Source organism: Phytophthora parasitica, assembly GCF_000247585.1.
Source record: "Phytophthora parasitica INRA-310 unplaced genomic scaffold supercont2.32, whole genome shotgun sequence".
Classification (NCBI taxonomy): Eukaryota; Oomycota; class Peronosporomycetes; order Peronosporales; family Peronosporaceae; genus Phytophthora; species Phytophthora nicotianae.
The window spans coordinates 204,586-219,637 of NW_008649018.1; the positions used below are offsets into that span (position 1 = coordinate 204,586).

At 50.4% G+C, this 15,052-nt stretch overlaps 3 protein-coding genes across 4 annotated transcripts; 1 reads left to right on the top strand and 2 right to left on the bottom strand.

Moving 5' to 3' along the window:
- Positions 1-84: 84 nt before the first annotated feature.
- On the top strand, positions 85-2,571 carry PPTG_13336. 2 transcript variants are annotated; one of them, XM_008908939.1, is made up of 3 exons: positions 85-284; positions 344-1,297; positions 1,365-2,571. In XM_008908939.1, the coding sequence occupies exons 2-3, from the start codon at positions 905-907 to the stop codon at positions 1,917-1,919; spliced, it is 948 nt and encodes a 315-aa protein (XP_008907187.1). In that variant the 5' UTR covers positions 85-284; positions 344-904; the 3' UTR covers positions 1,920-2,571. The 2 variants fall into 2 exon arrangements, with proteins under 2 accessions (XP_008907187.1, XP_008907186.1); XM_008908938.1 differs by having other exon boundaries at positions 85-1,297.
- PPTG_13335 (hypothetical protein) lies at positions 146-733 on the bottom strand (the record flags this gene model as incomplete). Its single annotated transcript, XM_008908940.1, has 1 exon — positions 146-733. The coding sequence occupies one exon, from the start codon at positions 731-733 to the stop codon at positions 146-148; it is 588 nt and encodes a 195-aa protein (XP_008907188.1).
- On the bottom strand, positions 2,012-5,782 carry PPTG_13337 (hypothetical protein; the record flags this gene model as incomplete). Its single annotated transcript, XM_008908941.1, has 1 exon — positions 2,012-5,782. One exon carries the CDS (start codon positions 5,780-5,782, stop codon positions 2,012-2,014), a length of 3,771 nt encoding a protein of 1,256 aa, XP_008907189.1.
- Positions 5,783-15,052: the final 9,270 nt, after the last annotated feature.

Here is a 15,052-nt window from a genome sequence, read left to right on the forward strand (position 1 = left end):
CAAAGTCGAATGCGTATTTTGCATTCGAGATACTGGTACATTGATATGTGTATTAAGTACGATTGTTTCAGACGTAATTTATTTATTTTACCGCGATATCCTCGAGCGCCCTACGCTCGGAACTTGCGCTTCTTGAGCGAGCGCCCTACGCTCGGAACTTGCGCTTCTTGAGCGAGCGCTCGACGACGTTGGCGGCAGTAATCGTCTCGGCGTTGCGTCCTTTCCACTGGATAAAGTCCTTGGCGTCGCGGGTGCCGGCGTCGAAGAGCTTCTTCTCATCCTGGGTGAGTTTACGCGTGAACTCGGTCGTGTCCTCGTCCAGCGAGCTCATGGCGTTGTTTAGGAGGTCACGGTAGCGCTCACCGCCGAAGCAGAGGCGCAGGATCTCGCCGATCTCGCGCTGCTCCTCGTCCGTCACATAAGGCAGAAGCTGTCGCCCCACGTCCATCACATAGCTTGAAAACTCGCGAAGGTTCACGGACGACGGACCGGCCTTGAGCATACGGCGGAAGCGCTTGGTTAGGTAGTGTGGTGGCTCAACTACTACGTCTCCGCGCTTTGCCAGCGGTCGAGCCAGCCACAGCGGTAGCTCTACTACAGCGCCTTCCGACAAATCGGGCTCACGGCAGCTCGGATCCAGATACCCGCAGTCCAGCGCATCGGTCTCGAACTTGCACTTGATGCGCTCGTCCTCCGCCAAGATGGCGTCGATGTCCAGGTACCCTCCGTTCATCTGGTGGAGGCGATCTAGGCGCCAAAATTAGAATGATCAGATTAGCTTGTTCGAAACTAGATTCAAGACGACGCTCTAAATTACGATGTTCATCAAGGTGTTCTAGATTAAATCCACCAATCGAAGACGCCGACCATGTAGCCATTTCTAGGATCGCTTTTGACAGTCGCCATGTCGGACGAGCATCAAGTCGAGGAGAAGCTGCACGAACTGATCCGATCCTGGGGAGTGTCTACGTTCAGCGAGCGGATAGCTCTGCAGTGGATCAAGAGGTTCCTGGGCAGCGACTCAGGTCACGACGCCTTCCTTCGTCTAGGCAAGTGGATCGTGCTTCAGCTCAACCAGCGGCGGATTCCCCACGACTGTTCATCATGGCAGGTGGGGTGTCCAGAGTTGATTCCTCTGCTTCGTTCGACGCCCGTGTGGGACTGCAGCGAGTTTCCGTGGATACAGACACTAGAGAGCAACTTCGCGGTCATTAAAGAGGAGCTTTTAGCGCTTAAGAACAACGCCAAGTCGGCCTTCCAGCCGTACCGTGCGCCGTCCTGGGCTAGCGACATCGACGTAAGCGGAGCTATTGCAGGCTTCTGATAGAATTCGTGGTCAGTAAACAGTGCTTTATGTGTCGCAGACGAAGGACGGACTGGGCAGTGCTGGGCACGACGCGGGGGACTGGAACGTGCTCTATTTGTTCCTGCACAACGTAAACTTCCAAGCGAATCGACAGATGTGTCCGAAGATTGCTGCCATTATTGAGTCCATCGATGGACACTACGATCACGCTTTTTACTCTGCATTGGCGCCGCGTACACACATCAAGAAGCACCACGGTCCTACCAACAAAAAGCTTCGCTGCCATCTGCCACTGGTGGTTCCTGAAGGCAAGTGCCGCCTTCGAGTAGGTGACGAAGTGGTGTACATGCAAGAAGGAAAGTGCTTCGTGTTTGACGACTCGTTCGAGCACGAAGCGTGGAATGACGACGACACTCGCAGTCGAATCGTTCTTATTATCGACGTGTGGCATCCCGATCTCAGTGTTCAGGAGAGGAAGTTCCTCTCTTTCCTGCGTAACGCGCAATTGCGTATGGACAAGACCAGGTGCCAGGACTCTGGCGACAATTTCTATTCCATCATCAAAAAGGCTGGAGAGGCCAATACCTCTACTCACGAAGCCGTGTGGAGTTAACTCTAAATAATCCATCGTCAAAATCCCAGCTCTATCCACAATTCAAACAATTACAGATATACAACTCGTTCTCTGGTCAGCGATCGACCGGATCACTCCGACTCCGTGTCCGAATCATCATCGTCAATTATTCTAAAGGACACTGCCTTCGCCTTGGAGTTCACAATGATTGCTCTCTTCGTTGTCGCTTTCACTTCAGCCCTCACAGCCGGTTGTTTGACTTCGTCATCATCACTACATGTAGAGTTTAGAGCGGCAACGATTCTCCTTTGCTTCTCCCAGCGACGTCGAGCGTTCTGCACCATCGTGACTGCTTCAATATCGTCTTCTTTCTCCTCCTCTTCACCCTCCTTGTTCTCTTCACTCGAAGAACTATCGATCACAACGACGTCATTCGTGGGCACCGCACTGGCAGAAGAAGAGCGTTGCTCGGGTTCTTCTTCAAACGTAACAACCCGTCTTACTTGCGGACGTGGACGCGTAGTAGTTATCGTTGGTGTAGATAGCTGCGTATTTGCTGTCGAAACCGCGCCCCCGCAGGTTCCTCGGTTAGGCATGACATGAATTGCTTGACGAATCACCTTCTTGTGATCATCCTCCACGAAAAATCGCACTTGACCAGGCTCCCCGACAATATATTCTTCCAGCAGACGTAGCTTGTTCAAAACATAGTCGAGTTTGCGCTGAAGAATGGTGTTCTTGTTGCTTTTTGCTGCTGTTCGTGTATCCCCGTCCGCACGATGCCTCTTGCGCTTCTTGCTGGGGGCATTGAACATCGTTCCTCCGCCAGTATTAGTTTTCTTGGGCGACCTCCCTGGAGAATCCCCTTGTTGAGCTCTAACACGAGTAGGAGAAGCTATTTCCGGTTTCTCCTCTAGTTTGATCTGGTTCTCGTCTGCTTCATGAGGTTTCAGCATTTGGCTCTCCACACTGCCACGCATCCACAATTGCTCCACCACCACTGCTTGGCTAGCGCCCATGCGATGAGCTCGACTAATAACCTGCTGTTCCAGCGATTTATCCCAGATTTCGTCCATCAAGAAGATATGGGTGACGAAAGAGAGATCTAAACCATGTGAACCAACCTCTGTAAGTAGCAGGACATTCACATTCGGGTCTTGGCGGAAGCGCGCCAGGTGTTTCATTCGAACTTCGGGGCTCAGTCCAGCAATGAAATCAGCGGTAGGTACTCCCTGCTGCGCGAACGCAACTTTCGTGTGCCAAATGTGATCCTTGAATTGCGAGAAGATGATGGCTTTGAGATATCGCGCTTGACGTCGTGAAGAACGACTGCTTGGATTCATACTGCGAAGTAGAAATTCCTCCTTCAACTCCTTAATTCGGGTCGCGGCGTAAAATGCTTTACTAGCATCAATAAAATGTATGTCGCGAGTTAGATCCATCGCACGACGAGGCTGTCGCGGGACATTGCGGCCATTTTGGCCATTTGCCTCTTGATTGTTTGCCTCCAACGTCACAGCTTCCACCATTTCAAACTCGAATCCGGGCTGGAGTCTTTGGAACGCTTCACGGTCAAACACAGCATTGCAGCGGAAACAAATAGGCCCCACCCTTTTCATTCGATCTTCCACGCAGTCTGCACAGCACAGATGTCCGCATGGGATGATCATAAGCAATTGCAGCTTGCGTTTGCAACATCCACATTGAGTTACCATCCCTTGAAGCTGCACTTTTCGAAGGTAATCAATCACGATTCCCATGTTCTCACCATCAACGTTAAGTGCATTCAGCATATTAATCGTATCCAGTCGAGACGCCTCGGCCAACGAAACCTTCACAGCTGATCCACCGCAGCACGCAGACCGAAGGTTGGAGACCACACGCAGCGCTTCCTTCCGATTGATTGGGTTCAACAGACTATCCGGATGTTGGTGACCTGGATTTTTCGGATCCATATTCGTAATGACCAAGTTGGCACGGACAGCAGCGGCAACACCGTTGTATTGCGAGTACTCGCTTGGCGTGGGGTCAATAAACACAGTGCGTCGGATCGGTTCGGGCAATATCTCCCGGATCGACTCTTTCGTGTGCCGCATCATGATTCGACTGAGAAGGTGTTGCAAGCGATAGAATCCGACGATCTCATTCCGCTCGAACGGACGAGCGATCGCCTTCACCCAAGCCTGTCCGTCCAGATTCCCATAGGGCCGATTGCGCAAGAACACCAGAAGTCCATACATGTAGCGGAGATCAGCCGACTGGAGCGTGTTTGGCGTTGGTGTTCCGGTCATCACCCATCGTCTTTCGGCACAAATTAACCGGGCCAACTGCATCAGATCCGATGGAGTCTGACCACCCAGTTTGTGGCCTTCGTCCACAATCACCCGCACCCAGTGAACTGTCAGAAGAGAAGATACATTTCCTCGAAGAGTTCCGTCAGCATACCGTTGTGGACCTTCAAAGCCATATCGTTCGGGCATACGCGCTTCCAAAGCTGACGTTGGTCTGTGCAGTCTCCATTCTCGCGCCAATCTTGTGAACGAGGTGATAACGACGTCATATTCAGCGAGATCGAAATTTAGTGGCAGCTTGTACTCGACACCTGGATCAACAAATACCCGCAAGGCGCCCGGTGCAACATGAGCTCCAACTTGATACTTCCAGTGCTCTACCAGCGGATCGGGAGCCACAATCAGAGAAGCTCCAGAGCTCACCAGGTCATCTGCATTGACAGAGCGACGTCGAGATCCGGACGAGCGTAACCCTGGCCTAGCTGTATATCCACCATAGTCAACTGGTGTGTTGTCTGTCGTTTGTCCCTTTGTTCGCAAAATTAATGCCAGCATAGTGATGGTCTTACCAAGACCTGGTTCGTCACAGAACATGCCGCCACATGCGTCCCTTGCAGTCTCATAAGGATGCGAGACCACTCTGTCTTCAATCAAATCTATAGCCGTTGCTGATTCACTATTTGATTCAGACGATAAGATAAATGGATGTGGCTGAGGAATGCAAGTCAATGAAGGTGTTTCCCGACGTAGCATCCACTTGAGGCCTCTTCGCTGGTGCTCGTAAAGCACAAGGTTCAGTCCAGGCACCACTTCGTAAGCCATGTGCTGGAACAATGAGCATACACCGCTCAATGAGGCGAGGTCGCGTGCGTTCATAAGACATACGATACTCTGCAGCACGTTCGTCGGCAGATCAGTCAAGACGATCTGTTTGTTAGGACGAGTCATCCGAGGCACGTATGTGGCGTCATCTCGGATCTCCATTTGATCCACCTCCATTTGGCTCGTTAAGCTGTGGAATACGTCGGGCAGATTAAGTTTTTGTTTAGGTTGACTGGCCTTATCCCATGGGTGCAGTCTGCACCCCACAACATGGCATGAGCTGTTTCTGGCGGCCTCTAATGCAGCATTACGGGCCTCTTTCCTCGCCTGCTCGTTACGTGTCACAATGGCCAGCACAGTGGCTTGTAGGTGGCATAGCACAAAGTCAAATTCCTTGAGAGACGTGCCGCGCTGGGAGTCCTCGTGTACGCGCACGCGTAGTTGAAGCGTCGCAGCTCGGTTCTGGCCGATGGATCGCGGCGCCACGACGTACGTGGCATCTACTATCACGATTTGCCGCTCTGTGAGCACTAACAGCGCACGCAAGAAGCGCACAAAGTCGCAGTGGCAGCCGCTGGCCCCGTTAACGCATGCGATATCCTTGCGCACGTTGAGACTGGGGAACACGAGCTGGAGCCAGTCATCTTCCGTGCGTCGCAACGTCACTGGAACGATCGTAGCGCAACCTGGTGGGTGTTGTGATACTTCGGCATATACGGGTGCTAATAGCTCGATAGTGCGGCTCACACCGACAGCAGCGGAAGAGCTGGAAGCCCCTGCGAACGCCATGTCGGAAACGCTGCAACTTTTTTTGTATTGTATCAAAGAAGTTGCATCGTAACTTAAGCGGGGTAGCCAATGAATTTGCAATTCCAAAAATGTAATGGAATAAACTCACTTGTTTCAGTGTACATGTCAGCGGTTCTGTTCTATGTACAGATTTCGCCCTCTATTCTCGGAGTGGTTACCGCAACCTTAAGCAAAGGGAGGGGTGAATCTTAAAATCTTGGAAACGACGAAACTATGCTTGCGGTTTAAGCTGTATATTCGTAGCACCCGGATTTTAAGTCTAAAACCAAGCATGGTCGCATTTAGACCCTTTTAGGGCTACCGTTCTCTGTGCTTTCAGCGTGAGGCTTTGGCGATAGATATCCTGCCAGCAACTCCATTTTTGAAGATTCAAAGACTCATAGCACCTAGACAGGGTTAGGTGTTTAGGTTCAGGATTTTGGGCTGCGTTAATTTGACTAAGGTTGCTTTTGGAGTCGCTTTAAGGTGTAAAGGTTGCTGTATTTCGTGTTGTAATATCGTATTTAAGGTTGCTGTAACGCCATTCCTCTACTTTGACATCGATACCACTATAAGAATTTCTAAGTAATTTATTATTACGGTTTATGACATCTCACAAGGTGCTTGCTGTTTAAACGCGTCAATAATACCCGCCTCCATCGGCAGACTTCAACTTGTAGACCTCAGGCCATCAGTGTGATGAGCTACTAAGATAGATAGACAAGTTGCGCCGGGGTAAAACTCGCTTGTGTCGCTGAATCGTTATCGCCTACCGTGTCGCGGGACGCATGCAGCTCCCCGACCCGCCTAACTGTGGACTTCAAAACGCGAAGGCGAGATGCTCCCCCGGAAAAACTATATTATTAACAACACTCACGTTATGAGTTAGACACGGTGTCAGAATAGAGGGTGGAATCTGTACAAGTAGTGGTGTAAAGGGCAACGATCGGCTGCCCGAAGTCTGCGATGAGTGCATTGAAGTTCAGCGAGAAGATTGTCACGACAGCGGGCGAAAGGGCGGGTGGTGCGATCGGCGACTGGTCGAAGAGACGACCGTAGTCGCAGATCCAGTACGTCGGTACAGGAGAGGGTGAGATCCTGGAGGGACATGGGACACAGAAATCCCAGAGAGTGTGAGAGAGTGGCACGGGACGTGCGAAGAACGAGTTGTGGGTGCAGAAGCACTTGGGTGTTGCTCGTGTGGGACCGAGCGGCAGTGCGAGCTGTTCGGCCTCAGTCAGTTCGAAATCCGCTCAATGAAGAGCAAGGGGAGTTTGAAATCTGCCACATGAGAAGGCAGGCGGTTGAGATCTGCTCAGAACGAGCAAGGAATGCGTGTGTGTGGTTACCTCGGTTAATGAGCGAGCCTGTGCTGGAGGCGCAGGCGAGTTCGATAGCTGCCAATGAGGTAGGCGATTTGGGTGTTGAGTGTAAGTAATCGGTGGCAGAGCGTCATCGGCGTTGGTTTTCGACGGAATGGCAAGGAACCGGCAGGTAGAGGTCTTAGATAGCGCGTGCACGCATGTTGCATCATTGGGGCTCGGGTACTGTAGATTGTGGTGTGGCGTGTGATCTCTAAGGCAGCTTGTCGTGAAGACCGGCCGGAAGGCGGGAGTCTCGGAAAATCTTTCCCGTAAGGTGGCGCGGCGGGAATGTTTGGCCGTAAGGCGAAACAAGCGAGAAATCTCTGTCAGTGCGGACGGAGCAGCTAGTGCGAAGTCTCGGTCATTGAATACTGAGCAGTGAACGAGAAGCGGACAAACGGCATAAGTGAGCTTACATTGAGCGATTATAATAAATAGGACGCGAGCTCGACTACTTAGCGGTGGCCTATGGTGTGTTGGTGTTGCGGAGTCGGAACTCGCGAAAAAAAAAGAAATATAGCTAGTATAAATACCAACAAGGCAGTGTGACCCTGTGACGTGCTCACGATTTGGGAGCTGGAACTCCCGTTAAGCCAACGTTTATTGCTTAAAGTTGCTTGGTCGCTTGGTTGCTTCAATATAAATTGAAGAGTGAGCTATCTAATCGAGTTCAGGACGCACCCGCCTGTCATGACGGCAGCCCAGGGGATGCCGTCCTTGTGATCCACGTTGATTGCAGTAGAAGTGCAACCGGCTGTGCTTCATAGTCCTGTCATGCCTAGTACCTGCGAACAGCACCTAGAGATCTGCTTAACTATAGCTGAGCAGTGATCTCTCCAACGAAGTTGGCTGCGGGTTGGAGGAGCTGGTGCAAGTGATCTTGCATTACATCGCACTGCCCCCCCAAGCTTTCCAACACCGCAGTTATAGCAAATGCCGTCGTCGCCGTGTTATAAATGCCGTTCCCCGACGTCGTGTAATTGAATCTGTCTCGTCGCATATCTTGACATAGCCGGTACGCCAACTTCAACACGTTGCAGTGTTACAGGTTCATTTTCCAAAGATTTGCACCAATTTAGTTCAGCCAATGAAAACCAAAATTGGGATTTCCTCCAATCACAGGCGTCCAAAATTTCAAATCCGAATTTTAATGCCCATACCCCGTCGTGCATCTCAAAACTTCGTCATCTTGGTGGTTGTATCCAGTACCAATAGTTCAATAAGTCTCAGTCTCTAACCAAGTCGTAGGTCGTTCTTAGGTACAAATCCTACTCAAATCGATAATCGACTTCAACAGGAAGTGTCCATAACTCAGCCCTTAGGCAGAGTTGGGGATTGGCACGACTTGCGATCTATAGCAGTTGTTGGTGCGCGTAGGAAGGAGTCATCACCTGCTTCATTGGCGTACTGTAGTAAAAGTTGTGGCACATCTTCACTCATGGTCTTCAAGGGCTCCCAGGAGTCCTCGATGGTTTCAAGACCAAGCCACTTTACTTTCACCTCATACGCCTGCATGTCTGCGTTCAGTCGATGACCCATGATCGCCTCTACGGCCAACAGTGTCCCTTGAGAGGCAATATGATTGATAAGATCCTCATTCACATTTAGCGAGTCGTCTGCATACAGATTTAGGCGAGATGGGTGCACATCCATTGTTTTTCCACTAACCAAATGTTCCACAGTGAAATAGTAGTCAATACTGCCAACCACGCGGTACGGACCGATCCACATCACTCGTAGCTTGTTCGCATGCAACTTCTCATCGACACGGGAACGTAGGACGTAGTCACCGACCGAGAAGTTTACAGGTTGCTCGTAGTGTGGTCGTAGCCGGTACCGTTTGGCCTGGCGTTGTCGCTCGCCCTTCGCAGACTTGTGCATGTTGCGGATATTTTCTCGTAGTTTGGTGAGTCGCTCTACTGTACTTGGCTTTGGTTGGTTCAGCGTAGCTACACGCCCCTTCCCTCCCGGAAAAAATACCGTGTCCAATGCACTGGGACATGGTAGTCCCGTAAATAACTCAACCGGAGCCCGGTTAGCTAGCGACGGTACCGGTGAGTGGTTTATGCTGGACTGCACCAGCGGAAGTAGGTAGGGCCAGTCATGAAAGCTGACTTTGTACTCCAGTGCCAGTGCCGTCAGTACTTGCAGGATGTCCCGGTTCACGCGCTCCACTGAGCCGTTTTCCAAGGTGAGTATGCTAGCACGAACTCTTGATGACTTTCCAGTCTCCGGCCTAGATCTGCCACCGCCTTGTTCTTAAAATGCGAATCAGAGTCACTAACCCACATCCTAGGCGCTCCAAAGCGACTGTACCAGTCCAGAATGGTACTCGCTGCAACTTCAGATGTAGGGCTATCACAAGCCACCAGCTCTGTGAAGTGGGTTGCCTTGTCCTTCAGGACGAACGTGTAGCGAGAGGTACCAAAAGAGTCACCCAGAGTCAAAAAGTCCCAGTGTAGCGTCTAGTTTCGTTCATAAGTGTAGTGGGTCTCACTAAAAGGTCGGGGGATCACCACCCCTCCCTTCACATGTAGGCAGAGCAGGCATTTCGAGCAGAAGTCCCGTACAATCCTAGTGAGGCCACCAATGTAGAACAACCGGCGTATGTGGTTCTCCATCACATGCATGCCGCAATGTCCATTTCTACCATAGTGAGCAACGATGAGTAGTCTCCGAGTAAGGTCGTGAGCTCCACTTGGTATCCACATCACGTCATTCACGAGCCGCAATTCATCATCACTAAGTGTCGCACCCTTTGGTGCATCGTACAGTGCTTGCACACTTCCGATTTCCTCTATTGTGGGCCATACAAACCCGTCTTGGTCCAGTGGACACAGCGGCGGTGGAGTTGCACTAGCCATCGCACTGCTGCCACGCTTTCGGTTGGCGCGTGTGAACCTCTTCGCTGAATGCATGCGCAATTGGTAGGGGTTTGCCGCCCCACCTCGAGATCAGGTCTGTCCACACGTTGTGAATTCCCTCAATGTGTTCGATTGAGTATCTGTATTACAGTAACTTCGTGGACCAGCGCAGCAATTTCCCCTGGACGTGCTTCTTCAACTCCTTATTTGGAGCGAAGAGATACACGATATTTCGATGGTCACAGTAAAGCTTGAAGTCTTGAGGACGTAGAAGTAGGTACTCTAGTCGTTCGCATGCGTGTACAATTGGATAAGACTCTTTCTCAATGACGCTCCAATTGAGTGCAGAACCTTTGAAGTTCCCACCCATACACACGAGCAGTTCGTGGTGCTGTTCGTGGATGGACACAGTATCCTGCCCTTGGGCCACTTGTGTGACCACAAGTCCCCACCCGTAGTCAGAAGCATCACTCAAAACGCACAGTTGTTTAGTCGGGTCGGGAAATGTGAGCACGGCCGAGTTACCGAGCAGGTCCTTCACAGCGTTGAAACATTTGATCTCAGCTTCAGTCAGATCCAGCTTGATTCCTGCCGCGACACGTTTCGTCTTTTTTGAGCCGACAAGAGAGCTATCAAGTCGTTCCTGTAGTGGTCGTGCCACCTGAGCATAGTCTACAAGCCATGACCTCATCCAGTTGCTCGCACAGAGGAACTGCTGCAACTCTGCAGCAGTCTGCGGCGCATGCATGTCGCGCAGAGCTTGGATTCGCTCCGGGTCGTGCCCGATCCCGAGTTGGTTGATAATACGACCGCACCATCGTACTTCAGTGAGAAAGAGGGCATCCTTTTTTGGGCTGAGCAAAAGCCCGTGCTTGTCTAGCTTCACCAGTACGGCATCGATCGCATCCACTAACTTTTCTGCAGTGAAATCCAACAAATCATCAATCCACACTATAACACTCTTGTTCACCAGATCGCCCAATATCATTTCCACTGTTGACTGAAAGTGCAGTGCAGCGTCCATTCTACCCTGCGGTACTCGTGTTGGTGTGAAAACACCTCGATCTGTCATGTAAGAGAGGATTTCCTGACAACTCTTGTCCAAGGGTAGCTGCCAGAACACCTTTAAGAAGTCGAACACCGCGTAAAACATTTTCCCTTTGTAGTGTTCGAGGGCCACCTCATGCCTTGGCATTACGCCAGCAATCAGTTCAGTCACAGCGTTTGTAGGTCGGTAATCCACTGTTTGTCTGAATTCACTGGTGTTTGACTTCGTCACAGGTAAAGCAGGGCAACACCAACGGCTCTCACGATTTTCGTATATCCAACCAAGTGACACGAGCTTCTTGTTGAACTCTGCCATAAACTCAGACTTCTCCGGGCTATACTGTCGCTTTACACCGATATGGTGTCGCACCTGGTCTCAACCTGATCGCCAGTGGGGGTACACGAGCAGGGGGGTCATCCCCAAGCTCTAAACGCCATCCACCATCCACCCCATACAAGCGACTAGTTGTGTACTCGTCTATCACACCACGATCCATAGCGTCACGCACTAACGCATCGACAACTTTCACCACAACGTCACCAACTGCAGGTGTACATGGCGGCATTCCTTCAGGATCACCACACGGATCATCACCTTCAATTCCACGAGTAGCCAGATACTCCAATTGGCGGTCCATATCGATACCGAGCTCGGTCAGCAACAGTTTACCAACGATAAATTCATCTTTGTCGGTCTCGACAATCAAACACTTTTTTGCATCTTGGCATCTCACAGGACCTGCTGCAGTATTACGCGTCAGTCGCGCTTCAACTGTATGCGTTGAGGTGAGCAAAGCTCCACCAACAGCCCTCGAAGTGATTGGTGCATCCAATTCGACTAGCATAACAGCCGTATCCTGCTCGCGGAGCAGATCGACGTGCTTTCGCGAAATGATGTTCATATCCGAGTCGCTGTCGGCGCAATACGGCAACTCCAGTGATCCGTTGATCACTACCGTAGAGCAGCTAACGTTGTTCGTCGTAGATAGTGCATCGACGCGCTTCGAGCGCAATTTCTTGTTTTTGTCGTTGTTGACACCTCTCTTGCTTTTCCTTTCGGCCAAAATGGCTTCTTTCGCAGCCTCATCTAGGTCCGGGCACTGACTGAGACAGTGGTCCTTGCCACAATGAAAACAGCCTGTCCGAGGCTTGCTCTGAGGCGCTGCTGCTGATTTGGTCTGTATCTGCACAGAACGTGGACGTTCGGAGGATTTTTCAACCTTCCGGTCGGAGCTAGTACGCTGGTTGCCATGACGTGACCCCTGGTCACCATCGCTCTTTGTTTTCCCAGTATTGTGCGGAGTGCTCGGTTGATGTCTGCGTTTGGCCAGCAACTGATACACTCGTTCGTGCTCCAGTGCTTTCTCCTTTACCAGCATGTAAAGGGCACTCTCATCCGATTTGCTGCTTGCATCCACGATGCGTAGGTGTGTATCCACTGCCTCACGCAACACAGCAGGCTCAAGATGTTTCCTGAGAATATTACACTTCTCTTTCTTCCCTGTCTCAGTGGAGAAGATACTTGCCATACCGTGCTGCAATATGATCTCATCACAGCGCATGAAGTAGTTGATCACGCGAGTTCACATCCCGCTCACGTACGTTTATCTTCAGTTCGTCATCGAAAATTGCATCAACGTCGAGGATCGCGTCATTCATGACGTTTCCGACAATCTTGTCCAACTCTGCAATAATCCGATCATCAGTGACCTCCTCCACAGTGGTACCCCATTCAAGTCTCCACAACATGCTGAGTAATTGCCGGTTGAACGAGTTTTTTACGCTTCGTAGCGCTTTCTCGTTGTCTTCACCAGTTACACTGCAACGCGCTAAAATAACCTCCTCATACTCCTGTCGCTCACGCTTCCACTTCACGAGGGCGGCGTGGGATACATCCGTCACGTACGGTGGCGAGATAGATGCTGATGACACTGGAACTGTGGCAGACGCGTTAACGCTTGTGTCGCCACTGTTCGTAGTAGCAGTTGTTCCAGCAGTCGCGGCTCTTTGACCGACTTGGGGTTCGATCGGCTACTACGAGTCCTCATCGTATTTGCGCGATAGATTACTAAAGTTAACTTGTGACGTGCTCACGATTTGGGAGCTGGAACTCCCGTTAAGCCAACGTTTATTGCTTAAAGTTGCTTGGTTGCTTGGTTGCTTCAATATAAATTGAAGAGTGAGCTATCTAATCTAGTTCAGGACGCACCCGCCTGTCATGACGGCAGCCCAGGGGATGCCGTCCTTGTGATCCACGTTGATTGCAGTAGAAGTGCAACCGGCTGTGCTTCATAATCCTGTCATGCCTAGTACCTGCGAACAGCACCTAGAGATCTGCTTAACTATAGCTGAGCAGTGATCTCTCCAACGAAGTTGGCTGCGGGTTGGAGGAGCTGGTGCAAGTGATCTTGCATTACATCACAGACCCGACTATAGTGAATTTGCGTATTGTGTATTATGACATTACTTACGTTTTTGGTAAAGGCTTAAAAAAGCCACAACTATCCACGCTACTGTTCCGCTATATAAAAATAAAGAATGGCTAGTCCGCTACTGTATGTAAAGTGCATCGATGAAACTCAAAATGATCGTACCGTTGTGATCCGTTCCATACAGTAATAGACTGAATTGTGTTGTACAGGGTCTCACAGTCGACCACTTGAAACAGTAGCGCGGATTAAAAACTGGCATATCGCTTTCGTCAAGAATGGAGAACGCGTTTTGGCCGTACTGCTAGAAGCCTGGACCGCCTCAGGTGAGCGACTATACCTGGTCTCGCACATAGGTGAGTGGAGAATCGCGCCAGCATAACGTTGAGCGCTTTATACGAAGTCGCCTCGACAAATTGATGCGATAGATAGGACCTTCAGTGACAGTAAGGAGGAGGAAGGCCGTAGAGATGAAGTAGAAATATTCAACGATATATTCGGGACACTAAGCAAGAAGTATGAATTCCATTTTGTTCAAGCTGGCACTGGATACCTATAAGATACTCTTATGGAACGCGCGGGCTCTGTCATAAGCAGCATGCCTCAATACCATATCCAGCAGACGCGGTATGACAAAAGCGTCCGGCGCTAGCGAATCCGACACCATGCAGATATGTCGGCCATTTTCAAGAATGATTGGGTGAGTGATGCATCGCCATTGCCGCCTCCGGAGGCTGTTTGGTTGCATAATCAGAGATGGGAACCCCTTCTCCTGACACGCAGGTTCCTAGCAATAACGCCGACAGGAATAGCAAAGGTATCGCGTTTGCTTAGCGACCGCCAAAGTTTTATTTTGTTTTACAACGCATTGGATATTGCACTACTTTGCGCCTTATCGTCAGTTCATCTACCAGAAGCGCAGAACCATCATTGATATCCGGCGTCTGTTTACGAATTGCTCCTTGGTTTGCAGGCAGCCCTGAAACGTTGCTGTCTGTTGATTTTAGCGCTGCCAACACTTGCACGCAAAGTTGATATTTACACCAGGAACGACTTGGACAGGTTTTGTCTTCCAGGTCAACACATCCAACACCCGTCCGTGTCATTCCTGGTGTGAATACTAACTTCACCCTCCCGTTGGCTGTGCGTTGCGCCCCATTCGATGTTTATTATTTTTTCCTAGTCTTTTCTAATTTCTTTTACTTTTAGCTCAGGAATACTTGGTGAGGTATCTTTGGTATTGTGCCTTTCTGCCAAAACGCCCTCAGTTTTATGGTCCTACGTAGGAGGGTGGGCCTTACGGAAGACCTCCTATCTGATCGGGTACCTCCGCCTAAAATTTAGCCTAACCCTTTGACAAAAAAGACGATGCCAATCAAAGAAATATTTGACCAGATTTAACAAAATTTCTTTAAAATATTAGTATGCATTCTAATCAACTATTTTGCGTGCGCCTGATTAGCCCGTCAGCTAACAGGTGGCGTGGGTTCAATTCCCATGTCTGTAGGGAGCTCGATGCTTGAGGTAAGTGTCGTGTGCAAGTCCTTCGTCGGATCGGAGACATAA

Coding starts and splice junctions, on each gene's coding strand:
- PPTG_13336 (XM_008908938.1), top strand. CDS start 905: ATGTCGGACGAGCATCAAGTCGAGGAGAAGCTGCACGAACTGATCCGA. Junction 1,298..1,364: donor CCTGGGCTAGCGACATCGAC/GTAAGCGGAGCT, acceptor TATGTGTCGCAG/ACGAAGGACGGACTGGGCAG.